General features: G+C 45.3%; 1 protein-coding gene across 3 annotated transcripts; it reads right to left on the reverse strand.

Moving 5' to 3' along the window:
• Positions 1–3,405: 3,405 nt before the first annotated feature.
• RHOA (ras homolog family member A) lies at positions 3,406–26,270 on the reverse strand. 3 transcript variants are annotated; one of them, XM_059480482.1, is made up of 6 exons: positions 26,136–26,234; positions 18,923–19,052; positions 9,194–9,351; positions 6,457–6,577; positions 5,107–5,237; positions 3,406–4,664 (listed from the first exon to the last, which is right to left on the reverse strand). In XM_059480482.1, the coding sequence occupies exons 3-6, from the start codon at positions 9,347–9,349 to the stop codon at positions 4,491–4,493; spliced, it is 582 nt and encodes a 193-aa protein (XP_059336465.1). In that variant the 5' UTR covers positions 9,350–9,351; positions 18,923–19,052; positions 26,136–26,234; the 3' UTR covers positions 3,406–4,490. The 3 variants fall into 3 exon arrangements, with proteins under 3 accessions (XP_059336465.1, XP_059336467.1, XP_059336466.1); XM_059480484.1 differs by lacking the exon at positions 26,136–26,234 and adding an exon at positions 25,031–25,051; XM_059480483.1 differs by lacking the exon at positions 18,923–19,052 and having other exon boundaries at positions 26,136–26,270.
• Between the last annotated feature and the right edge of the window lie 976 nt (positions 26,271–27,246).

The raw sequence follows: 27,246 nt of genomic DNA on the forward strand, positions 1-27,246 counted from the left end.
CTTAAACTGTAACGTACTAACTTTAGTGATTGGTGAACAGTAACATGAATATGGTAATTATAGTAGCTATGATAGGCTATAGGTAAAAATTAAGGTATAGATTGGTCCTTCTGTTTTAAGGTGCTCAGCAAAGAAAAGTATATAATGCATTGTAACCAAAACCAAAGGGTCTCCAGGCCTGCCTGCAGCTGGAGCTGACAGCTGTAGGCACAGGCTCTGTCACCCACAACCCTGGGCTGCTGTAACATCTTGGATCTAACAAACTACATTATGAAGAGCTGCCTGGAGTCCCACATCCCTCATTACAGCTCTTATAGAAGAAGAACAGGAGGAGCACAAGAAAGAAGGGCAACAAATTCCCTTCTCCAGAGTCCTATAATTTTTCCACTTATTTGAGGGTGGTAAAGTCTACACACAGGATTACAGCTGGTATATCCTCACTAGATAAAGAGAAGTAAGCTCCTTTCTCAATTTCAGGGGTTGCTGTTTCCCATCCTTGGCTTTTCCATTTCTTGCCTAACTGCTTCAGTCTGTTTGCAGGAGTGTTATGTCATGCAGTATTGACTGCTCAGTTCCCCACAGACCAAAGGCAGCCCTAAGTGAGCTGGGCTGTTTCTTGTGCTCAAACCAAGCAAGTGGCCCAGCTGTCCCTCCCAGGTCTTTGTGAGCCACTGCCCTCCCCCTGAGCACCCTGTGAAGAGGCAGGTCGGGGTCAGGCCTCGTGTCCATGTCCATGGGTTGGACCAACAGGGACAGTGGAGCAGCACAGCCCAGCAGGAACAAAGAGCCAGGGCCTCAGCTCCAGTGCAGCTCCCAGGGGAAGCAGGGAGCCCCTGCTGAGCCTCCTGCCTGCATCTGTGCCAAGCGAGCTCCTTTCACAACAGCCCAAGGTCAGACAGCTGCTTATCAGCGCTGGCCAGCAGCCAAGGCAGCCGGGGCCCCCACGCGGGGGATGCGCTCAGCCCGCCCCGCTGTCTGCTCTCCTTTGTGCTTGGGAGCAGGGACTTGTCACGAAATGCCAGCTGTCACCAACAGGCACCACATAATGCGCCTCTCTGCTCTGGGTGCCCAGGTGACTGCAGGATCTGGGGGGCTGCTTTGAGCTGCTCTTGCCACCTGCCCCAATGACTGGGAACTGGAATAGTTCCAGTTCCCAGCTGTGGCAAGTTTTGGGGACTTTGCTGATTATCTTGCATCTTTGGGCACCTGCAGTGTGTTGCAGCAGTGATGGCCGGAGCCATTTCAAGTGTCCTGAGAGAGATTAGTGCTGAAAAATGGCCGATGAGCAGAGGCACATGATCCATGTTTGCTCTTGATAAAATTGACAGTTACAGTCACCACAGACTCCTCCTCACCCACCCTGGGCACAGTGAGCCGCAGCTCTGAAGAAGAGGAATTTCCCTTCAGGGTGACCTTTACGGTGGGGCCACATCTCTGCTGCCACTTTTGACCTCAGACTGGCACCTTCACTTTTTTGTCTGGTCCCACGGAATTACTCTGAAGTGGAGGAGTTTACTTCTGGGGCCCTGCCCTTTCCAGAGAAGCTCAGGTTAGGGCTTTCCCTTCCTTGATGAGCAAATCTAAGGGTATGGAATGAACTTCCTTGTTGGCTCAGAGCTATGGCCTGTGCCTGGACACATTCTGTGCAGCCTCCTCAGCTGGGATCCAGAGGAGTGCCAGAAGCTCCAGGGGGACCAGATGGGTTCAGGGGACCCCTTTTGGGCTGTGTGACAAGTGACAGTTATCCTACACGGTCAAAAAATTACTGTTCAACAGCAACAGCAGCGAGTAATCACAAAGGCCACACCTTCTGGCCTCCTACTTACATCATGTCCCCACTCCTGGTGGTGCACTCCCTCTCCTGCCCAGGCTGGCACTTGGCTCCTGGCTTGGCTTTTTTCCTGCCTCTTCTACAGCTCCTTGCCTGGCTGGATCGTTCTCCATTAATGCTGAGCTCTCATTCCCCAGGTCAGGTCTGGCCATCTGTGTCCTCAGCTCAGTTTCATCCAGAGCAAATGTGGCTTCACATTTGTCCAGAGGTGACAGATGTGGCAGGAACCCAGAGGGAGCCAGGCTGCCAGCCCTCAAAGGCAGGAAAGCTGACTGATAACTGAGATGATGGCGTAAGTCAGCAAAAGCTTAGTCACACTGGGCTAACAGTCACTGCTGGGTTGAAGAAAAGCAGCAGACACACAGCCACAGGCTTTGAGGAACAGGCAACCTGACTCCAAACCCCTGTAAGAGCTGTTCTGTAACTGTGGCCACAGCAGACTGCAACCCCACGTCCCTGAAAGACTGAAAACCCCCAGATTTGCTTAACTGCAACAACCCCCCCCAGAAAAGGGAACTGCAAATGAGCCACTAAACTTATCAACAGGCCAGCAAATTAAATCCTCCCTGGCAGCCCCACGGCCACAGCTGAGAACTTCCTGCTCTGTTCAACCCAGTCACCCTGCAGGGGGAGGACAAACACCCAGGAGAGGAAGGAGGGAAGGGTGGGGTGGGTGAGACACTGGGGCTGTCGGACAATTCACTCTGGGTGTCTGTGGCTGAAGAGGAAGGACAAGGACCAGAGGTACAGGGCATTGCTACGGCTGGGTCTGCTTCTCCTTTGCTGCAGGAAAAGCAATCAGGAATTGATCAAAAAAAGAAAAAAAAAAGTGACACAGGTGTTTTGTGTGCCATTATGGGATGCAGCCAGGTGCTCAGACATGGACTCCCTCCTACCCAGCCCAGCAAGGAGGCTCTCAGCTCAGCAGCAGCTGCTGTTCATACCAGTGTGAGCATGGAGATGCCCACTGCTGTTCATACCAGTGTGAGCACAGAGATGCCCACTGCTGTTCCCTGGCCTTTCCTCCCCAGGAGCAGCACAATCCTCTCTCCAGCATGGGTGCAGCACAGGGCCCACACCGTGAGCCCAGCCCATGCTGCAGGGCTTGAAGGCCTCCCTCATGCAATGCCATGGCAACCACCGTGCCTCATGCAACCTCTGCCACTGCTCCAGTGCAGCCCAGCTGCTGCAAACCATCACATGCTCCCACAGCAACACTGCACCTGCTCCTCCCTTCCTCCTGCACAGCCTCCTTCTGCTCCTCTAGTCCCATGCTCAGGACTGACAAACCCAACTCAAGTGATGCACTCTCATCTTTTGTTATCAAAAGCTCCTGGGAAGCTTTGCTGCTCCCTGTGGGGGCCAGGTGAGATACTGCAACTCGGCTCTGCTGCAGTGTTTGGAAAGCACCACAAGCAGCAGATAGGTGTCCCTTGCTGGGAAATAAAAATAAGTATTAAAGCACTTGCAACTGCTCAGTGAATTCTCTCTCAGCTTTATCAAAAATGCTATTTCTAATTCAGGCTGTCAGATGCTGGGACAAAAACCCAGAGTGAGGAATACAGACACCAGGATACAGGGAGCTTAGAAAACTGCCTTTATTCTATTAGTTCTTGGAAAAATGAAAATACAGAAAGAGTTTAGTTGGCTGCAGAACAGCAAGAAGTTCACAGGTTAGGAGTCTGATCACTACATGGTAACCAAACTTACACAAAAAGTTTCTTTTTTTTTTAAGTTTTGAAACTGGGTCCAGCAATGAATTTAAGGCAACTGAACAGTTCAGAAGCTTTGAGTGTGAGCAGGCTGTCTTTTCTCATCCCTACAGCACGTTATGGAAAAAACTCCTGGGTGTGCAGACCACTCGTATCATTCAAATGGGTCAGACTCTTACAAATGAACAGGGGAAGAGGATCAGCTGCTTTCCACCGGACTTTATTTTCAAATACAGTTTCTTAAAAAACCCAGAACACCTTAACGCAGAGGTTACAAGTAACAGTATTAGGAAATCCAATTATACAAAAAATACTACATCTAAGCTGGGGTAAATAGATTTATTTTTGGTAACATACATTTAAACTGGCACTAATTACACAGTAACTAAAAGGTAACTAACATGAAACCACAGAACCCTCACTTTTCCTTAGCTGAATGGGACTTGGTCATTTCAGAGTGATCACATTTTCAAATTAATGTTTTACACCAAGCCATGAAAATCAGATCTTCCTAAATGTGATAGCACTGAAGCTACTCTTGATTCCATACAGCCATGTAACGGTTGTACTCAATTAGAATAGGACGTTAGTTATAAAGTAGTTACAGACCAATCCTCTGTGCTGACAGCTTTTTCTCTTTATAGAGACAAGAAAGAAGATAGAGAATTGTCTTCAATTAGCGCCTGGCATATCCTGTGAGTGCAGAAAAGGTTTGTTAGAGGAATGTTGAGGTTAACCTTGGGTGCACAGATGAATTTGATGCAGATTGTTATAAAAATCATGGTTGGCTTCTAAATACTGGTAGCAAGATGACTCGATTTTTAAATCTCTTAAGTAAATTATAGATAATGAAAAAGGCCAGTAATCATACACTAAGATTAATAAACAGCACTTCAAAATTACTCAAGTGCAGGGTGCTGCTTTGGCCATCTTCCTCTGGCCACGCTTTATAAGAGAAGGCACCCGGACTTTTTCTTGCCACGCCGGGCTTGCAAAGCAGCTCTAGTGGCCATTTCAAACACCTCCCTGACACCGTCTTTGGTCTTTGCCGAACACTCCATGTACCCGAATGCACCAATGCGGTTTGCCATGTCCCGGCCCTCCTCGGGTTTCACAGGCTCCTGCAACAGCACAAAAGCAGCAGGTGAGGACAGCCCAAAGCCACACTGCTTCTCCCCTTCCCACCCAGCTTCCCGACAAATGCAAAGAATTTCTGGATTAAGCACACATAATGAACTGGTGAGTTAAAAATCCAATGCCAGAGGACACGATCAGTTTTCTGATACCTCTGAGCTTGAAAGCTGCAAGCCTTATTAAAACGAGCAAGTGACTGCCTATTTCTGATGAAGCATTTATGCAATTCTTTGCCACCACTGTAAAAAAACCTATGAGCAAATCCCCAAATCAATGTCTCAGTCTTTGTATACAGGTGTTGATCAGACAGCCCACAGAGACCAGCAGCCAGCTGTGGGTGCCTGTTTAACAGCTGTGGGTGCTCTGCTTCAACCACCACACACTTCTGTGTAATACACCATTTATTGTAAGGCTCTGGAAGGAACCTGCCTGCTTCATTTTGGCCAGCTCTCGTCTTGTGTGTTCGTCATTCCTCAGGTCCTTCTTGTTTCCTACCAAGATGATAGGCACGTTGGGGCAGAAATGCTTCACCTCCGGGGTCCACTTCTCTGGGATGTTTTCTGAAGAAAATAAATTGAGGCATGACTGTAAAAAAAAAATCCCACTTCTGGGGAGAGTTTTATTTTAAAGCTTTTACACGCTGCTTGAGTCATTGTAACTTGATAATCCACACTGATGCCCTTTTTTCTGCTCTTCATAAGGAAGCAAATAGAGCTGTTCTGGTGTTACCAAAAAAGACAAGCCTGTGTGTCGTAATTTGAAGGCTGAAGGACATGTAACATTTTGGCTTCTCTCAGCAGCTACCTGACAAGGGTTAGCACAAGAGACTTTAAAGAACAGCATGCAGATTTCTGGACTGGAAAGTTATGGAATATTTTGCTTCAAGAGAAACATTTTATTTATCTCCAGAAACTAGAGGTGGGCACAGTAATGAAGCCTAAGTTTTAACCTCGCTTCTTTTCCTAAAGCAACACAAAACAACCCCTCTCAGTTCTCCCCTTACTGCAGCAGAGCTGTTCAACACACTAATTACACACACACAGAAACAAAGGCTTAGGGTAAGTAATTTTCAATCTGCCATTTCTCCCTACATGCAGCAAATGAATTTGTTCTCATATACAAGCAACCTCCTCCTCACATCACTACGTGACTTTCGTTTTTTCATGAAAGGAGGACTTGGGGGCTTTTGAAAGCAAAACCTTCACAAGTTCTGTATAGCAGGAAGTGCTGAACAGCCTAAAACATCTGGCTGTGCTTTCATAAGCTCTTAGACATTTGAGATTCACCAGTGGATGTACCTGCAGGCTGCATAACCACTTTTTATCTTCATGAAATTCCATTCAGCTTTTGAAGAGACATTCACTATTATGTAATATGGCATATTTTCTTGCTTGAAGGAACAACTTAAACAAGGGTTTTGAAGCCAGTTTTTGCACTACAGCCAAAATACCAATTCTGCAGCTGCACCTGGAGTGCTCAGGTGTGCAGCCTCCAGATGCTGCACACCTGAAAAGCTGCCTGGCAGTTCACTGCTCCCAGGGACCCTGGCACCCAGACACTGGTGAGCAGGAAGGGAGGAGAGGGAAGAGAATTGTTACAATCTGGGCAAACAGAGTGCTGCTGCAGCATTCCCTAATGTCTGAAAACTACAAACTCAAAGCAGCAGCAATTCTGAAACTAGGAAAACCCCCCAAGGGAAAATGTATTCTACAGTGCAATTTCCAAGGGGAATATATTGATATAGAGAAGTGGTTCTGATTCAGTTAGAGATCTACTTACCTAAACTATCAGGACTATCAATTGAAAAACACATAAGTATAACATCAGTATCTGGATAAGAAAGCGGTCTAAGTCGATCGTAGTCTTCCTGTCCTGCTGTATCCCACAAAGCCAACTCAACCTGCAAAGTTAAGATAAGGGGTTAGTCAGATCACCAGGAAAGTTCTGATTCAGAAGCCAGGAACACAACAGGAGTGAATAAAATATTTCAGTCAATACCACTCAAAAGGAGGAGACTGCAAGTTCTCCTTTGCCAGGAGAACTATTAGGCATTTTACATTCTGTAACTCCAAAAACCAACTTATTGATGCTTATGAGTATTTTCTTTATACCTATGACCACTAAAAGGCCATAAAAGCTACCAGCAGGAAAGCAAGACAAAAGAATTGAAGGGAATCAGCTTCAAAGGGCTGGAAGCTCTCTGACAACCATCCCAGAAATACCAGTTTTCAGTGAAAGTGGACTAAGTATATGCTTTTTAGGATTATGCACATTTTCAATGGGTTTACAGCTGGAACACTTAGTGACTAAGAAATGTCAAGATCGTACTTATTTGTGCACAAATTTAACAAAACTGATTTGTGTGTAAAGCTTCTTGTTACTAAGAAGTAAAGTACTTAATGTTCTCAATTTTTCTACTTTTGCTGGAGCTAGGTGAGAACACCCCAACTGTAGAAGGACTAGCCAACATTTAAAGCAAAGAACTTGAAAAACTATAATCAAGCTCTTTAGGTACATATACTCTTGCTTCAGATTCTCTGATGTGTCTGCCTTCATAATGGACTGGGTGCCTTCTTTAAACTCTTGCATTCAAAAATTCCAGGATAAAGGTCCATAGAAGCTCAGATAAAGAGAGATGGGCAGAACTGGGACCCAAATGTGAGGCTGCATGTCTGTTTGAACTGTGAAGAGACAAAGCCTTGAGTGTACACATATACAAAAATAATCTTCTGTATTTCAGTCAGAAATACTCCTCCTCTCAGAGTCACCTCTGCAGCTGCAAATGTGAATTCTGGGGCAAATGTTGATATTTTTAAAGTGATGTCTATGATGCTGGAATCAGCTCCTAAAGCACCACATCTCCTACCATCACTTCTTTGTCTTCATATGACTTCTGGACATTTCTGGGAATGCTTTTCTAGGAAGACAGAGGTAAGTGGCTGTCAAACAGAAGAGGTTTAAGCTCTCCTACAAACTTTTGTCATCAAATTTTCTGAAGACCAAGAGCTTAGGTAAAATATATTCTCTAGTTACAAAAATAAAATCAGCTGATACTGCTCAAGCTGCTGATGCTATTTTCCTTTAGCTACTGGCTGCATCTAGCTGATAGGGCATGGCTCCCTGTTCTCTCATTCAGAGATGCAGAGATTCAGGCAGAAAGGAATGAGGAAGTTAGACTTGGTGATGAGACAGAGAAATGGATATCATACATATTTCAAACAATAGTCCTTAGAGTCTAAAATACAATATAGAAACTGTAGAACCTGTCACTTAGGGAAAAATATTAGTCTAAAAGTAAATTTTATTTTACTGATTCACATTATGGGAGAGGAAAGCTCTTTTTAAACTCAAGTAGCAAGAGCTATCATGACTAAATCTATAATTAACCCATCCCTGCAACACCAGGAAATTAAATTTAACATAAAGTCCAAAACTAGCTCAAAAACTTCTTTTTCTCCAGTCAGGATTGACAGTCACTGCATCTGAACTGGAATGGACTGAAAAATGTCCTGGCTGTAGCTGAGGCCAGAGCCAAGGCAATGTCCCACAGGGACAAAACAGGGGAGCTCAGCACCAGCAGCACCAAGAGCTGGCACCTGCCTGAGCTGCAGTCCCATGGCAGAGTCAGCTCTGTGTGCTTACAGCACCCAAACAGACACAGGCTGTGCCTGCCTGACAGGGTTTGGCAATAGCTGAGCTTTCAAGGTGCAAAGCTCCTCTTTGTGTGCTTCTGGAGCAGCCTGGAAAGTGACAATTTTGCACATCACCCAGCACCCTGCTGACAGAAGTGCAGAAGGCAACCTACCCAGGGATCAGCACCTACAGCTGCCCCTGGAGCAGGTGTGTGACATGTCTGCCTAACAAAAGGACTCAAGAGGTTCCCCTGATTAAAATCTGATTTTCAAAATATTTAAAACTAAAATGAAATATTTTAATAATTAGTTTACTGAAGTACAAGCTGAAGATGAAGCTCAGTGAGCTGTGGCTACACTTGGGTCCTAAGAATTGTGGTCCTTCAGACAACCAGGACAGGTGATGCTGATGTACACTACAAAAATCAACCCCCTTATCAACCTGTCTGTCATCTGTTCTCAGAAGGATGCTGGATGTTGCCAGGAGTAGGTATTAAAAAAATCCTCTCAAGGAATTAGTCTTTATAATTACAATACCAGGTCCTTATTAAAACAGGGACTCTGTTCCAAAGGCCAGGAGCCCCAGAGCCCTCAGCATCTTTGCATTGCTCCATCCCCTCCCACCTGCTGCAGCATTCTCCTCACACTGCTTGCATGGCTTTTGGAACCTCAGCTTGTGTACAGCTAGAAGCACCTTGTTAGACAGACACTGGATATGAGCACGTTCTAGCAAGGCCAGTGTTTTTTTCCACAGGAACATCCTTAATATGTGGCTAGTGCTTATATTGTAAATATATTTTTAAAAATGAAGTAAGTGTGGAGATGCCCATGCTATTCTGAACAAACACCAGTTCATTCTGGCTCTTAGGGAAGGGTTCACATACCTGCTTTCCATCCACTTCAATATCTGCTACGTAATTTTCAAAGACAGTGGGAACATACACTTCAGGGAACTGGTCTTTGCTAAATACAATCAGCAGACAGGTCTTTCCACAGGCACCATCTCCCACTATAACCAGCTTTTTTCGAATGGCTGCCATAGCTGAAAAACAAAACAATGACTTGTTAATTCAACTGATACAGCTTTTAACGGAGATGCTAATAATTAATAAACACCAAGTCTTCAATTAATAAGACCTTTGAAATTGGTTATACATGACTGTTAGAGAGACAGACAAATCTGGACTTGGGTAAGTTCAGATTCCCATTCTTTTAAGAAAAAACATTCCCCAGCACTTATAAACACACCAGTGAGCCCACTAATGCAAGAATAATAGAAAGGAGAAGAGATGGGCCTGGTTTAGCATTTATTGATCTGTCCTAAAGGCTGAGATGGCAGCACCCAGAGACAATGAGTGTGTGAGCAGCACTGTCCCAGGGTACCCTCTCAGAAGTGGATTCCAGGTAATCATATACAGGATGCTGCAATTGAAGGGCAGTAACATTTTCTTATCACACTGAGCTGTGTTAACCACAAAGTGCCAGTCAGCTGCACTGAGGAGCACCTGCTGCCACCTCAGAGCACCAACAGAAGGATCTCAAGGTAACCAGTTCCTCAGATTACAATCACCACTCTGCAAAGGATTTTGGCAGGACACATCTCACTCCTCAACCCCCTTTCCTGGATATTAACCTGCTCCCAGGTTAACAGCCTGCTGTCAGCTGGCAGTGAGAGAAGGGGGTACTCAGAAGTGGAGACCCCTGTGATACTACATGCAGATCTCTGCTGTGCAATGAAATGATCAGTGATTAATTGATTGGTCTGTATCAGGACCATACAAATCCATGTCCTGCTCATGAGCAAACCTGGCCTCAAAAAGCCAGTACAAAAGCTTGGAAAGCTCTAAGGCAAGCCTGGAGTCAGGGTGGGGCCGAAGGAGATGGTTGTTTTGGATCTGGCAAAGCAAACAAAAGCAGCACTATGTATGTGCCTGCTCTCTCTTTCCTCCAGGTGTTTATTTGTGACCGATGCAGGGACAAGCCAGGGATTCAGGGAGTGACCTGCCTACAGCAGAGTGCACTGAGGACAGAGCCAGGAGGACTTTCCTCTCCAGAACACAAAGGCACTCCAGGGGAAGCTGCTTAGTCATCCCATGAAGCTTCCTGGAAATGGAGCAAACGGCAACCCCACCACAACACCTATGGCTGCATGACCAAAACAGCACAGAGGGAGCACCCTGTGAGGTCACTTCTGCCAGGACAAGCCCAGAACAAAGATCTATGAGGATGATCATGGCTGCTGGCAAGGGGAGAAGGCCTCAAAGAAGCACAGGAGAGATTTAGAGGACACAGCAAAAACTTTTTATCCTTTTCACCTCTTCTTTTGCCTCATGAAATGAAGTAAAAAGGTAAAACTACCATCTAAAAGCAAACTTTGGTACTGTTAGGTGGTGAAGAAGCATTGGATATTACTGAGAGATTCTGTACTTCTGCTCCAGGCACAGAGAATGTTCCAGGTACCATTTCAACCCACCAAGCAGCAGGGGTCAAGGACAGCCCTGTCAGACACCACTGCTCAAGTGCTCCAAATCCATGTCTAAAGTGAGTTTCTTTCACCTTGCAAACATATATGTACACAAGTTAAAGTTATTTACTTTAGGGACTTGGGGCAATTTTTACATTTGTGGAAGGTTTTAAATGATCCAAGCCTTATAAAAGTTTTCCTTCCATTGTTTGAGATGATTTGGAATCCTTTCTAGCAATGGTAGTATTTGAATTTTACAGAACTGGAAATTATCTGTCCTCTGTACTGATTCAAAATCAACTACTTGTAACTTCTATTTAATGTCAGTTTTGGCTAATCTGCCCTTCAAGTCCTACAAAACCTCTGAAGTAATCTACTCATGTGCTCCACAACATTTACAAAGAGAAAATGTCCCTCAGTGTGTACTCCTGCCCTTCTTTGATGTAATATAAGCCCATTACTGTTTATGCTGGTTTTTGTGGCCATAAGGAAATTGATTATTCCCTCTCCCCAGTGCAGCTGAGAATACATGCCTTCATTTAGTCTTCTCTTCAGGCAAAACAATGCCAGTTTATTCAAAGCCTCCTCTGTAAATCATATTTCCTAGGCTTTCCCATTGCTCCCTTCTGGGCAGAGTCCAACTGGCACAAATGTACCCAAGTGTGGAGCCCAAAAGCTGAATCCAGTATTTCTCCTAGGGCTCTGTGAAGAGTGCCCACAGCTGAAGGAATAATTTCATTGATCTTCTGGGATACCCTGCTTAAACACCAATCTGGAATTATGTGTCTTTCTCTTTCTTCCTCTCCCCTGAAGACAACACTGTTGATACAGTCAGCTTTTAATTCCTGATAGCTCCCAGACTTTTTTTCATTCAGATGTCTCTATAGTGAATAGTTCTGTCTTCACACAGCTGAGTATCCACTGCCACACTTTTATTTATCCTTACAGCGACTGATTGTTTATTCTACCTTCAGGTTCTAGCTCTGTCCTCCAGTTTAACCACGGTCTGTTGGATGCAAGTTTAATAGCAGTGATCCCCAGATAATTATCCAGGCCACTGATGAAACCACCCTGGAGACACAGTGGGTGGCTGACAAAACCTGTCCTTCCCTGCCACCCTCCCTCCTTCTCCCTTCTGGGCTGGTGGCTGGGCCTGGTCTGGGATGCCTTGAGTTCCCTGCAGGATCACCCAGGGTAGGTGACCTTTTGGCATCACCTACAGATAACTGTATTTTTCAATGGAGTATCACATCAACTCTATCTTCTTCTAAATACTTTCACTCACATTATTTTTTAAGTATTCCTTCCCAGTTAAATTTTATGTTTTGGCCTGCTACATACCTATGCCTAAGGTCTACAAGGAAACTACAATTGTGTAAAAAAACTCCCACAAACCCATTATTTAATGTAGATATTTCTAAAAATCCTTCCCCAAAAAAGCTTGGAAAATTTATGGATATATATTTATCAAAATTATTTCAGGAGCTTTAATTTATCTCCTTTGTTTTTCCTGAGAAAATCCTACCATAAAACTCTCTGCCTGAATGCTTCCTGAGATATGCTGATATCATTTGGACCCAAGATGCCCTTCAGCAATGTGAGCTCAACCACTTCCTTCCCACTGCTCAGCACCTGCCCCATGAGGCTCTCCAGCTCACAGTTCTGTGCAGGACCATCACCAGGACAGATCAAACCTGCCCTCAGTTCCCTCCATCTAGTACATTCAAAATCCAGGGAATTAAAATTCCCTCAGCATCAGCTTCTAGAGGATCCTTCTGGACCATCTCATAAAGCCTCAACCACATTATCATTTTTTGGTGACCTATGGCATCCTTGTATTTTTTACTTTAGTTTCACCTTCCACAGCATTACCACAAAACAATTCCTTCTAGAACAAGTGTGTTGTATAAAATTCAATTCAGGAGGCAAAGATCACCACTTAAAATCTCCAATTTTCAGAAGCAGCCCAGATTATAAATGCTAGGTAGATATAAACACCTCAGGATGTCAGCTCTGATCACCTCCACCCACCTCGGAAGGAAGTCACCAAACATCACAACCACTTCTTTCTACTTATCATTATCAATGAACCATAGAAGGTTTGGGCTGGAAGGAACCTCCAAGATCATATAATTCCAACCCCTGACACAGGCAGGGACAGCTTTCACCAGACCAGGCTGCTCAAAGCCTCATCCAACACTTTCTAATTTAGGAATTCCTTGAATTTCCTAATTTAGAGGATTCAGTGTACAGATCAGCATATTTCAGCTAGTTATTTTTAGCTAAAATAAATACACTCCTTTCCAGTGGACAGCTGTAAGGGGTTGTCAGGTCTGGCAAAGATTCAGAAAAACAACATCTTGGTAGCACAATAGAGAAAAAAACGGATTGTTGGAATGGAGCTGCATCTTAGTGGTGCATGTAGCAAGGACAACACTAACAGCATTCACAGCAGCTGGGTCTTTCTGCTGCACTCTGACATGCTCTGCTTTTCTTCATCAAGTATTCTGAAACATGGAAATACATCAAATTTCTACCAGCAGTATGTGAGAATCAAAGCACTTTGTTGGCCTAAAGAGTTTCATTTAAGATGCACATTACACACAATTTACTATTTGCTGCAGCACAGCTTTTCACCAGTGCTAAAAAACCTCCATGAGCTACCCGAGAGGCTGTAACAAACAGCTACTACTGCCTCCTGTAACTGAATGAAAGTACATTCATCCTTTTACACAACACACAGAGCAGGGAGAGTCCAATAAACCCAGAAAGCTGCTGGAACTGCATCACTGATGATGCACACATAACACTGAGCAAGAAATAATTTATCCCAATTAGTGTAGCAGAATGGCTGCAGTGATCTTCTAGGAGAATCTGTGCTGTCTTCTGCAGCAAGGCAAGAGATCTGCAATTTTTCCTACTCTTAAATAAACCACTCTTCCCTCTTCCTTTGCATTTACAGGATTCTCAAAACCAGCTAGGCTGCTAGATTCAAAGTGGAAACTCTCACAACATGACTCAAGTGACTCATCTGAATGGAAGAGATTCAATTATGACATTTCCCCAGCCTCAGCCAGTGTCTTTCACAGGTATTACAGGAGCTTTAGACATCATTTGCTCAATCCCACTAACATCACAGGAGGTTACAACACAAGGAGCTCCTGTTTGCAGAGTTGCCACACTAATATCCTTGTTACAGGAGGCTGCTGTTTCTAAGTGCAGTGAGGCTCCAAGACTCCTGCAGCATAAAGCCCTGCTTGTTAAGGGAATCCACCAAATACTCCAGAAGAATTAGAAATGGGGAAAATATTTTTTTCATGTTTTAAACATACTCCCCCCAAGTATTACTCTTTACTGCAAGGGAATTTGCCTCTTCAGCATGCTATTTGTTTTTCAAAGGAACAACTTTTCTAGTGCCACCTCTCTGGCAGGTCCCAGGGCCACACAGCATGAGTGAGGACTGTGGACACTGTTGACATTCTGAAGTTGGATAGGCTGACAACAAACATGCCAGGTTTGTCTGTCTCACTCTGGATCTCATCCTGGAGAAAGTAACTGATGGAAGAAACAGCCCTTTACCATCACATAGGTACCACAACTATATTTAATTTCAATTATCAATTAACTACTAGTAACTTTATGTTGCCTGCTATGCTATACAGGCAGACCCTTGGCATAATACAGAATTTTGTAAAAACATAATTCTGGATTATTGCACGTCAGCAAGAACTCAGCAGATGCAGTTCAGAAGCAGTTCAGCATGCAGTAAGGATGCTGCAGGGGATGGGGGGAGAACATCCTTTAAATTCTTTCCCACTTAATCTTGCTGAAGTTCTTAAAACCAAAATGTTGGAAGGCAAAGGTTTTGAAATCTTAGAAAGACTGCCTTGCTGCTGACTCCTCTACACAGTACTGAAGCAGTTTGCTGCTGAGTGAATCACAGCCTGGCACTCTTCTCACTTGCTGTGTTTCCCTTCATTCAGTCAGCCCTGCCCTGGGCAGCAGGAGGAACAAGAGCTGGGCTGAGGGACCAGAAGAAGAAACCCTGCTCAAGTGTCTCCCACCCTGACCAGTGAGGCCCTGCCCTCTACCTACCACAGGGGAGAACTGACTCTGCCCCAGCCCTCAGCTGCTTCTGCCTCAGTACCCACATTCACTCCTAAAATATCCTCACTTTTGTTCAAGTCTGAGGTGGAGGAACTAAGAGTTTTCCTCAAAGACTCCAGGGATCAAGAGAGGGTGAGCAGGCTTTTCTCAGTTTTCTTCTGGCCATTTAGCAAGGTTGGGCATTAACACTGAGAACTAGCAAAGCAGTTTGGAGCCCAAAGTAGATCAGCCCCAAAGCAAACAGGCCTGATTTTACAGCAGCTGTGTACAGTGAAGAAAGAGACTGAACACAGAGCATCTGAGTGGGTGAAGTGGCCCAAAGACTATGGCCAGGGAAGGGGTCAGACAAACAGGCCAGGAGGAAACAGCAGAAGGATGTAACCACTCCTCTAGAGCACAATCCAGGATTCCCACATCTCCAACAGCAGGCAAGAGTCTCAATCTCCTCCTCCACTAAAGTCCCAATGGAGAATGCCAGCAACTATACATTCTATAGTCCTTTTTTGCTGCTCACTTCTCATTAGTGAAAGCACATATAAACAAATACCAGAAATACTGCAGCTTGCTGCTGAAATACTAATCCTGCTACCTTAAATCAGCTTCCTTCAGCCTATGTAAGCCTATGTGTGCTATCTTGCCACTTTTCCCCACATAACCAACACAGGATGGCTCTGCTCTTCCATAGCAATAGTTGTGAAGTAAAAGAAACTGTGACCCAAATTCACCTCTTAGAGAAGCTGCAAACTGGGAAATCAACAGCCTTGGGACTGAAATAAAAGTAAGAAAAAAATATGGAAAAACATGACTCAGTCACATAAAGGAGTCAGATAGAAACCATGTTTCTGTTCCAGGGTTCCTAAAAGATCCTGGAAGATGTACATACCCCAAAACATGCAGCAAGTGACCACTTATTTACTGTCTGAACTGATCTGTACAGCCAGACACACTGAGCTCAGAGTGATCTGCTCTTCTGACACCATGAACAACCTGAAACCAAGCATTACTGGGATGGAACCTCAGTTCAATTCCAAGCCAATAAAATAGAATCAAAACAATAAAAACATGAATATGGTCAATACATTTCATTATAATGGTCGAGATTTTCTTAATTCTGTGCAAGTTTGCCTGTGGACACCTCCACTCATAAACCAAAAAGCCACATTATTTAAAGTGTTGCTAACAAGACCTTTGAGAAATAGCTATAATTATATTCCTTACTGCAGCCAGTACATAAAGCAGTTTGACAGTACTGCAAAATAGACCTATTTCTAACTACAGCACTATGTGGGAGCAGTTGGTGAGAAAAAGAGATCTGCTGGGGCTTTTGGGGAGGGTTACATATGAAATCTAACATTTGAAAAAAGTTCCAAAGGTGGCAAAGCATAAGGCAGGCTACTGATATTGCACATGAAATTAAACCCACAGAGAAATAGAATTTTTCTGTTGTAAGACTGAAGTGCAACTGAAAAACTGACACAGAAGGTCAGCATAGTATCCAACAGGATTAAACACTAAACACAGGTCCTTGGGGAAGGTCTTTGGACAAGGCAAACTGAGTGTTCAGCTTTCTGATAACAGTTCATTCAGCCTACATCAACCAGGCTCAAGTCTGGCATGTTTTACTAGCTTGGAAAAAAGGTCTTGCAAATAGAGCTGTACATTTCCAGAGGCAGCTTTAAATCCAGAGCAGCATAGCTGTGCTCAGCCCCAGCTAATAAACCTCCCCAGGTCTCAGCTAACTCCACAAATAACCAGCTCAAGCCTCTTTGTACTACATCACCAGAACTGGGAACAGGGTCAGCTTAACTGCATTAGGTCTTAGCAACACTGGTTGCCAGCCCCAGTGAACCCTTAATGACTGATTAATTTTATACAGTCATTAAGAGTTATCCAAAAGTACACAATAGGTGTTTTACAGGCATGGGCATACAGTGAATCTTCATTAAGGACACAGAGTGTTGTTCATGCTGCCTCTGCAATGGCTGTGATGGGGCAGGAGGTTCCTCATGCAGTATAAAGCTGCCCGTGCAATGTTTGGGAGGAAACCTGAATCAGCTGTCAGCACTAGATCCGTGCTGAGTGTCATGCGGACACAGCACGTCTAATCTGAGATATCATGTGAAGACTCAAAGTAGGATTCATCCTATCAAATTACAGCCTTTGCCCTTGCCTTCCTCTTCAGGAAAAATCCTGTGTGACAACAATTCATCTTCCACAATTCATCCTCCTCTCAGAGAAGAAAATTGTTTTGGATTCTAATAAATTTGCTTGAAAACATTTTGCTTTGCTCTCCTTCCCTGTACAGAGCACCTGCCCGTGCTTTACAGGAACGAGCCCCAGCACTGCCAAGTGCTCCCAGGAACACACAAACTATCTTCTGTGAAAATACCCAAATCATGACCTGGGCAACCCTCTACACCCTACACCCAGCACTGTGTCCCACAAGCAGCTCCAACATGGACACTGACCACTGGACCAACTTGTTTCTGCACCTAAACTTACACCTAGAGACTCACAGACCATCTGTTACTGCACGTCTACACACATGGAAATGGGGACATGGACTTAGGAGCTGGGGCTCTCCACCTCAGTGCCTGGCATTTCAGATAAACTCAGGACTGGATTCTTGCACTAAAGAAGAGGAAAAATGAACAAGAAGCTTCTCCCTGCATGTTCTCCAGCCTTCAGCTCAGGAGCTTCTTGGGTCAGATATGGTTCCCATGAATTTGGTAACCTCAAACAGATTTCTCCTCCATGAGCTTGTCCAGACTCCCTTTGAACCCATGTAAACTTCCAGCACACAAAACATCCTGTGGAGGGAGTTCCCACAATTTAATTACACATTGTCTAAAGCCACTTCCTTCAAATTCAAGATTGTCCCTATTAGTTTCTTTACTGCCTCCTAATTCAGAAATGGAAAGGGAGTGAACAATTTGCCTCCGCTCACCATCTTCCTGCTGCTCACATAACAGCCTTTCCAGACTGCAGCACCCTAGCAATGAGCTGGTTGTTTTTTGTTTTTTGGTTTTTTTTTTAAATTACCTTTACACCTTTGACAGGAGTGCCTGTCTATTCCTGGTATAAGGAGTAACTAAGTGGTAGAGGTGTCACCATCCCACATTATCCATCCCAGCTCCAAACGCCCCAGGGCTGCTGCAGCCCAGCTCCAGGAGAGGAGCCTTAAACCCATTCACTCAGTATCAGAGAACCACACCCTGAGATGCGTTTCAAGTGCAAACAAGCCACTGCTTGGTCATTCCCCAGCACATTTCACCCCGTGCATTAATTCAAGTGCAGATCATCTTGACTTTAAAATAGCAGTAACAGAGAATGCCATACACCATGCTCCTCGCTCCAGCAGTCAACTACATTTTCTGCATTATGATGAAGTCACTTCCTCACTTCTTCAGCCTCTGCAAATTTCCCATTATTGGCATTTTTCATTTCTTTCTGGTGACCACTCAAAAGCACAGCCCAAGAGTCCAACTCCTTCATGCTCTCACTACACAGACTCACTTGAGCCTCCACTTGCCTTTCTACTAAATTTAATATGAACCATATTGATTTTGTTCTGGATTCTTTTCTCACTGAAAACGACATGTAATTACTGTCAAGTACTAACTGAAGGTTAAGATGAACATTTGTACTTAAGAACCGAACTAAAACAATTAACACCTCTTGTTTCTATTTCCCCCAGTCCAGGCTGAGTGACACTGCCTTAATTCTTTCCTGAACACTTTGTTACTTATTCCATTATTGTACCTGGGATTGATGTCTTAAATCCGATGGGATTACAATCATTAAGATTGTCCTAGTTGTCTTTATTATTACTGCACATTAGCATTCTTTCAAACTCAAACTGCTGCAGTATGTAAAGAGCTTTCTGGAAAAAAAATTACATTGCCCCCCTCAATTTTCAGGCCAGAGATCTTCAGAGCTAAGATATATATCAAAACAGGTGTCAATTACCAAATCTGGTCAGATTAGGTGTGCAATATCATTCAACGTTTTTCTTTTAAACTTAATGATATAATCAGAATACCTGATTACACGGAAGTTCTCTGTGTATAGATAAATAAGTGCCAAAAGATAGGAAACCAGGCAGAAGGAAATGCTCAGCGCTCTCAGAAAAACACCCGTGGAACCTGCACAGCTCAACGTTCATAAATGACCTGAAAAAGCGAAGAAAAATAGCTATACAACAAAATTTACTGGTGATGTCAATAAAGGCAATGGTTAACTGTGATGGATTTCAGAACTTTAACAGGCTCTGTGCCTTGGCAATAAAATTTGAAAGAGAGAAATGTGAAGTGATATGCAATGCAAAAACCAGACTCAACTTTCTACACAAAATGATGGACTGGGAGCTGATCACTGCCACTCAGGGACAGCATTCAAAGGTTATATAGTTAATTCCTTTAAAATAAAAGCTCAATACTCCAAAGTGCCACAATTTTAAAGATTCCAGTATTAAGAACTAGGAGAAAAGGAACAAACCAGAAACCATTAAGATGCTGTCGGAATCCATCGCATGACTGCATCTTCTGATGTGTGCAGCTGTGATCTTCCCATGTCAAAAGGCTATAAATGAACTGGAAGTGACTCAGAGCAGGGCACACGGATGATTAAACTACACAGCAGTGACCATATGAGGAACAACTACAGCAGGACTGGAAAAAGGACAGTCTGGAAGAGACACAGCCACAGAAGAAAACAACTGGATGCTTCTCTCAGACCCTAAAGAGCAGTGAGCAAAGCTGGGGCCTGAAACAAGGACAAGAGCAAATGGGATGAGCCAGCTTGAAAGCAAAGGCAGGCAGGCCTCCCAGCAGGACACATGGCAAGGCCTCACCACATTTCTACTTTTTAGATCCATAATTTCATAGTTATTTGAGCTCCTTTTTTCTCCCAGTTACTTTCTACAATTTTGAGCTTCTGTTTTCTATTTTCTATGTTCAGTTACTACTTTTCTCTTATTTCATCTGTAGGGCTTTCTTGCACTTTTTTTTAAGTGTGAACAAAACAGATGCCTTCATTTCCTTTCCAAGCCAGGTTATTTAATTCACATTCAACACTTGGAAGGAGAAAAACATTGCAAAAGAAGGTTCCTGAAAGACCTTTTTAAAGCATGTTTAAGTCAATTTCTTTTAAAACTAAACCAGCAATATGTGCAAGCAAAACTCTGTCTTAACATTGTCAACATGCATCCTGTTTTGTTAACAACAAACTTAGCAGGGTGCTCCTGATAACTGCCTGCAAAGTTCACCCCTATACTGTTCACCTCTCTACTGGTACATAATTAGTACATTAACACCATTTCAGAACCCAGGGAAGAAGACTAATTCGAGCATTTCTCCCTTGTCTTCCTCTACCATGACAAGTCCCTCTCCAAGGCTGAAGGCAAAGTTTGGATTTTGGGGGCAGAAAGAAGGATTCTGTCCTCAGGATCTGTGGCTGCTGTTGCTGTCCTTGCTCCCCCCATGGAACGTTCTTGCTCATTTGCCCCCACTGACTCCATCTTTGCTATCTGCAGGCACGACTTACGAGAGCACTTCTCTTATGCAATACCGAGTCCCAAGATTACTCTGCACAAAATGAGATTAGGGCTTAATATTGAGGTAATTATAGTAGATCTGTGGATTTCCATGCCTGTGTAATCTGCAAAAAGCTTTGCATTTCAGCCAGTTTTTTCTTGTTGTCCTCTCCTCCCAGACAACTGCTGCATGTCAGATGGGATGTGGGGCACCTCATGCTGAGCAAGGCAGGCTTCTGCTTGGGTGTGGTGGCTCTGTCTTCAGGTGCTGGCAGCAAAGCACATATGGACAAGAAAAACTAACACTAACTTCTCCAGACAGCCACTTGTACCCACAACTGACACTCACCTGTGCTCCTTCCTCCTCTTCTCCCACCACAAGACATCTGTTGAAACTGCACTGGTTCAGATCAAACACCACTGCCTGGCACTGCAGGTATGTCAGAGTAAAAGGAGCAAATGCACTGATACCACCACAAGTGTATTTTCTCAGTAGACAGCTTGGGGGTAATTATTTATTTTTATTCTTTATGCCCAACAGCCCAACATTTGACAGTGTTTTCTGCTGTCATTCCACCTGTTAGGTTCTGGAGCCGTGTAAATCACTGTCATTCAAAGCACTCTGTGGTCTCAGTGCAGACTGAGGGAGAGGCACCTCAGTTTTGATCTAGACCAGACTGCTTGGTCATGTCTTTGCCAAGCTGAGGAGTTCAAATCTTTTTAAGCATCCCTTGTATGGAATCCATTCCTTATCTCTTTGCTTTTCCAGTTGCAATGTATCTCAAAGCACATCTTTCTCTGTGGCACCCCACTGTAATCAGTGTGTTGAGGACGAAGAGCCATGATGCTATCTCTGTTTTCCTTTTTTTATTCCTTTCCCAAAGCCCCTCATACAAACTCATATGATCACTGTTGAACACTAAACTTCCATTTTCACAGAATTATGGCAAGCTCTTCCTTCTAAGTGACAATAATTAACTTTCACCCCATCAGTGCATAAACAAATTAAGACTATCCCCCTGCTTTGTATTTATCTGGAACAAATTTCATTTGGCATTTTGCTGCCTGTAATTCAGTGTGAGAAGGACAAGCTGCAATTCTTCCTAATCAGCTTTAGTCTTTTCCTCCCTCCATCCTCAACACCTTTCTCACCAGATCATTTATGCATATGCTGAACAGTAGAGATGTAACACAGATCCCTCTTCTTCTCTTCTCCCAAACTTCCCTTCTTTGTGCTTCTCAAGTAATTACAAACCTCCAGCAGCTATGAGCTGCACCATTTCCTTTGCAAAAGCCACACTGGCTTTCTGCTACTCTTAAGTTGTTGGTCCATCTGGTTAGCTTTTTTTTTTTTGTTTTCTACTTTTTAAAAAGGCACTGAACTGTGATATCCTGCTGAACTATCTTTAAGAACTGCTACCACATAAATCCTCCTCTATTTCTGTGGCTTCAAGGTATTGAGAAGTTACACAGTGTAATTAGTAATTCGGTCATTTCAGGCCTGAGTTTCCTTTGGAACCCTTGGGCAAGCACCATCTGGTCTTGGCATCTTGTAACTGTATTTATTACTTTGCTCTATAAATTACTTTGCTGACAATTCAAGCAGAGACAGATCTTCCAATGAGTCCTGTTCTCCATAACGAGAATATCTGGCACAGGGAACTCTCTGGACTCCTGGACTCCTCCACAGGAAACAGGAATAAGTCATCTTCCTACTCATGGTTTCATCATCAAATATTTCTTTCACTTTTCCATCTATCGGCCCTCCAGAATCCTGAACCTTTCTTGTTTCTGATGAACTTGGAAATTTTTTTTTTAGTATGATGTTTCTCAGAGTCTCTCTGACAGGTCCTTGTATCCTTGTATTTTTCATTTGACTTGCCAGACTTCAGGTTCTTATTTACTTTTCTGGTCAACTTCATGACTTAAACTTTCTGAAGGCTGTATTCTTATTTCTAATACTTTCTTTATCCCAAACTGCATGCTCATTCTCATCTGTCAACATTCCACAGTATAATTTAAAATCCTCCCAACAACATTTCCAATTTCAAGCGCAGAAGCCTAGTTCTGCTGTGGTTTACATGGAACCCAGCCTTTCCAAACAGCTCTTGGACTGAGGTTCAAAAAATGAGCCAATTCACTTGGTGAGCACCCAGTCAAGATCCCACTCTGAGACAGCCTTCTCACTTCACACAGTTTCAACAGAGCAAACGGGAGGTGAAGAGTAAAGAATCTCCAGGTGTAAAATATAAGAAAAATGAAATGCTAGCAAAGAATGCAAACAGAGATAACTGGTACTTGGACAGCTGCTAGTTCTTTCAAATCACTGACACATGCAAAGACAATCTTCCTTAAAACTGTGAAGATGAGGAGGAGGAATCCCTTTGTACACATCCACACTAGCAACCTGCTCCAAATGTGACAGTTCAGGCCAGGTGAGACAGAACTATTTATGGTTTCAAAACACTGCTAATTAACTGAGCAAAGAGACTGAATTGAGCTCTGTTTCTGATTAAAAAACAACAATAAAAAAGCAAGCAGAAAACCCACAACTGTCAGAGCCTGAGGAAAGCAAAACCTCATATTTGGTGTACTGCCCAATTTTACTGGGTATACTTGTGACTCTCCATCTGTTTGTTTTACAAGGGACCTTGGTCATGAAAGGTGGTCACAGAAAGACAGCAAACCTTCTTCTGATTAGTTTAATTAGCTGAGTCACTTAGAAGGACTGACTGTTAGTTGTGTGGATGGCAAATATCTTAATTAAAAGGTGGTCTATAGATATTTTAATTCAACTTTTATAATCTCAAATGTCCTTTCCAAATGAAAATATGGTGATAGGAAAAGGACAGAAGAGAGAAGGGACAGGGCAGTGTCACTCTACCAATTCCAATTAGCCTTTGTTACTTTATTCACTGTTCAGAATGAGTGGTAACAGATCCCACCAAGACCAGAAGGCACCAGACACCAAACACGAGTGTAAAAGTAGTAGTAACTTAACCAGTGTACCACAGGCAGTATTTTGGGATATTTTTGCTTATTTTTGAGAATTACCAAAAAGTAATAAGCAACTACCTCTTTCTATTTAGCTACCCACTATTTATAGCAGGAGAGGAATTATAGCAAAAGGCAAGGAGCAGAGGATTTTCATCATGCACTCAGGTGTGTGCAGGTGCATAGCTGTACCCTGGGAATGGAATGAAGGTCAGCTGTCATTTGGCACATTTATTTTGCATTGCACTGTTCTCTATTATAGAGTTTCACCCTTATTATGTGTTTTACTAGGACAAGCTCATCAGGGATTAAATTAAAATTTCAAGGGCACACTTGCTGTACTTTATCAACATGCTCACTTCCTCAAACTCACTCAATTACACTTCTCCTCCACAGTTCAAACTGCATTTAAAGACACTTTGTAAGGCAACAGAGCAGAACAAGAGAGAGATGAGATTTAGTATTAAAGGTAAAAGATGGTGGCTGAGTGGAGACTTGGAAAGAACCTGAAGATGCCACAGCAGCAGGGAATAAAATGTTGGAGAAACTGAGAAGGTACACTGGGCTGATGAAAAGATAGCCAAGGTCAGAAATATCTAGCACAGAGCAGACCACAGACATGGTGTGAAGAAGAGCCCACAGGGTTCTGGGCAACTTAAATACATTGAGAGAAAAAGATTAAGTGTGAAAAAACAGAAAACCCAAGAGTTACTGTCAGAAAAATGAGGAAAGATTATGGTACTCCCAAGACCCCTCCAAAAGGGTTTCATTTGGAATTTGCTTATCTGAAGAGCCATCCCCAGCCCTACATCCTGGTGGCAGTTAAGATCATTTAGGATGTTTTTACTGTCAATTCCTGGCTCAGAGAACTCCCCGCCTCTGGCGCTTGGCTGCTGTGGCACTCGGCCAGGGCCTGAGCCTGGTGAGCGAGGAGGGACAACATGGGAGCTGCTCAGCTCACTTCTGCTGGGACTGAATCAATTCTGCCCCTGGTGTGACGGTGCATTCGTGTCTTGAAAAATTATTTTGGAAAAATCCATGTATTCTAGTGTTAAATGATACAAAGCACCCAAATTTACGGGCGATTGTACAAATCACTCAAATTTATGTCAAACATTTATGCTGAATATGCTGTTAAACATTCCAGTGAACTAATTAAAGGGAAATAAGGCTAAGGTTTTTCTTTTTTTTAACATGCAGCCTTGATCCAAATCAGTGCCAGAATTAGACTCTATATTTGAATGAGAAATGCCAGTGCTGTGTGGCTGTGTGGAGACCTGGATAAGACCAGAAGAGGGCAGGGAGAAAGCACACATCTATCAGAAAAGCTTTAAACAGCAAGCAAATATTTTCACAAACAGTCTTTTCAGGGAGGGAAAGACTTAGTATTTCCGTACTGGAAAAAAATCCCCAAATAAAGCCATCAGAGAACTTAATCTTTGAGTCACAAACAACATTTAGGGCACATAAAATTAACTTTTGAGATTTCTGAGATAAAAAGAAGATCAACAGAAGTCTGCTTCTTGCAGAAGTTCACCATTTCAAAGTCACACAGATGGCAGAATTGACACTTAGGCTAAGCTCTGGAGGGGGAGGAAAAGGCAACAACAAACTTAACATTACCTATGGAGGGCTTAGTGTTTGATTTTGTCCAAATACTGTATCACACAGAGAAAGGGTGGGTGGGAACCACCACTCCTCAAGGGTTCCCTGCAACAAACAGGTGAACTGTACCAGGAGAGAAACAAAAGCTGGATATGAGGCAGCAAATAAAAACAAACAAACGCCCGTTCCAGACACCTCTTAAAGGGATATCAAAGCAGATGTGGTATCATTGGACTGGGAACAATACTTCATCCTGAGGATCTGCAGTAACTAACTCCCCAGACCTCTGGGAGAAGTTTTTAGGTTTTATTTTTAAAACCCAAACAGTGGTCTCGAGGTTCCTCTCGCCCTCGAAGGAGTGGGTTTCCTGGCAGAAAAGCTTTGTGCAGATTTCGTTGAACACCGGGCAGTTCTCAGCCAGGTGAGGCCCTGGGGGCTCCGGCCGTGTCAAACCACCCCCGGCGTTTCCCGGCCTGTGCAGCCGCCCCACCGAAAAACACCGCCCAAACTTTCCAGTTTCGCTCCAAAGGCCGATTCCTCCCCAAGATAAAAGTTCAGCGGCGCACAGATCCCGGCAGCCCTTCCGCAGGGACCCGGGCCCGGCCCCGTGTGCCGCGGGGGGCCCGGCGCGACCCCCGCCTGCGACCCCCGGGGCGCGGCCCGCCGCGGGTGACGTCACACAACGCCGCCACTCACCGGGGCAGCCCCGGTGCCGCCCGTGTCACCCCGCGGGGCCGGGGCAGCGCCGCCGCCGCCTCCCTCCGCGCCGCCCACGGCCGGGCGGCGGTACCGGGGCCCGGGCGGGGCGCGGGCGGCTCCCGCGGGAGAGCCCCGGGGCCGCGCCCCTTCCTCCCCTCCCCCGCTCCCGCGGCCCGGAAAAGGCCCCGTTACCGGCCCCGGGAACTCGAGGAGAGACCACCCCAGCCGGCCCTCCCCTTTTGTGCGCGGCGGTGGCGGCGAGACGCCCGGCCGGGCCCGGCCGCCCCCGCCCGCAGGCCGCGGACTCCCGGCGGGGGCGGGCGGGCCCCACCCGGCGACGGCGGCGGGAAGGGGGGAAGGGAGGAGAGAAACCGGCGATCCGCTCCCCCCCGCGCCCCCCGGTCGGCCGAGAGGCCCCCGGTACCTGCGGCCTGCGCTGGTCCGGCTCCCGCCGCCTCCTGCTCCACAGGCCCGAGCGCGAGCGGCGGCGGCGGCGGAAACGGGCGGGGCGGGCCGTGCGCGCTCCCGGCCCCCCCGCGCGCGCCGCGCTCCCGAGCCGCCCCGCCCGGCCGCGCGCGCCCGCCCGCCCCCCGGCCAATCGGCGCGGCCGCGCGCGGGGGCTGCCGGGAAGGGCCGCTATAAAAACGCCGGTGCTATTTACATCGCGCCAGTTGGGGAGCGGCGGGGCTGGGTTGCGGAGTTGTGTGTGGTCTATCGGGGAACTGCCCGCCTCCTTGTGGCCTCATCGGTGGCTACCGTGAGAGGAGCTCTCGATGCTGGGCACGGCCCCTCCGCACCTACTGGGGGAAAGGCGGCTGTGTTGGGGGCCTGAATCGCGATGCCCAGTTTGCCTATGGGTGGTTCGTTTCCCCCTTTCTTCCGGCGGAGTCTCGCCGCAGGTCCCATTCGTCGTTCTGGGCCCTCAGCTCAGAAGAAGATTTAAGGGGCTGGAGCAGGTCCAGAGAAGGGCAGTGAAGCTGGGGAGGGGTCTGGAGCACAAGTTCTGTCAGGAGCAGCTGGGGGTGTTTAGCCTGGAGAAAAGGAGGCTCAGGGATGACTCTGCCACCCTGCACAGCTCCTGGCAGAAAGCTGTGCCAGGTGGGAATTGGCCTCCCCTGCCTGGGACCTCACGATGGGGTGAGAGGATGTAGTCTTAAACTGCTCTGTGCTGGACATAGGAAGAATTTCTTCACAGCAAAGGTGATCAGACCTTGGAACAGGCTGCTCAGGGAGATGTGGGGTCACTGTTCCTGGAGGTGTTTAAGGAAAGGCTGGCTGTGGCACTCTGCCATTGCCTGGCTCACATCCAGGAGTTTGCTCATCGGTTGGATTTGATGACCTCGGGTCTTTTACAACCTAATTGATTCAGTTAAAAGTGGATGGGGGCAGTGGTATCAAAGTGCCCTGTTTGTCTCTGGACCTTACTGTTCCCGTGGAGGAGATGAGCTCTACTTCTAGCAGGCACTGAGCTGTGCTCTTGGCTAGAGAAAGCTGAGGGGCTCACAGGCAGCACAAAGCAGGGCCTGCAATGGTTG

Source organism: Ammospiza nelsoni, chromosome 11 (assembly GCF_027579445.1).
Source record: "Ammospiza nelsoni isolate bAmmNel1 chromosome 11, bAmmNel1.pri, whole genome shotgun sequence".
Classification (NCBI taxonomy): domain Eukaryota; kingdom Metazoa; phylum Chordata; class Aves; order Passeriformes; family Passerellidae; genus Ammospiza; species Ammospiza nelsoni.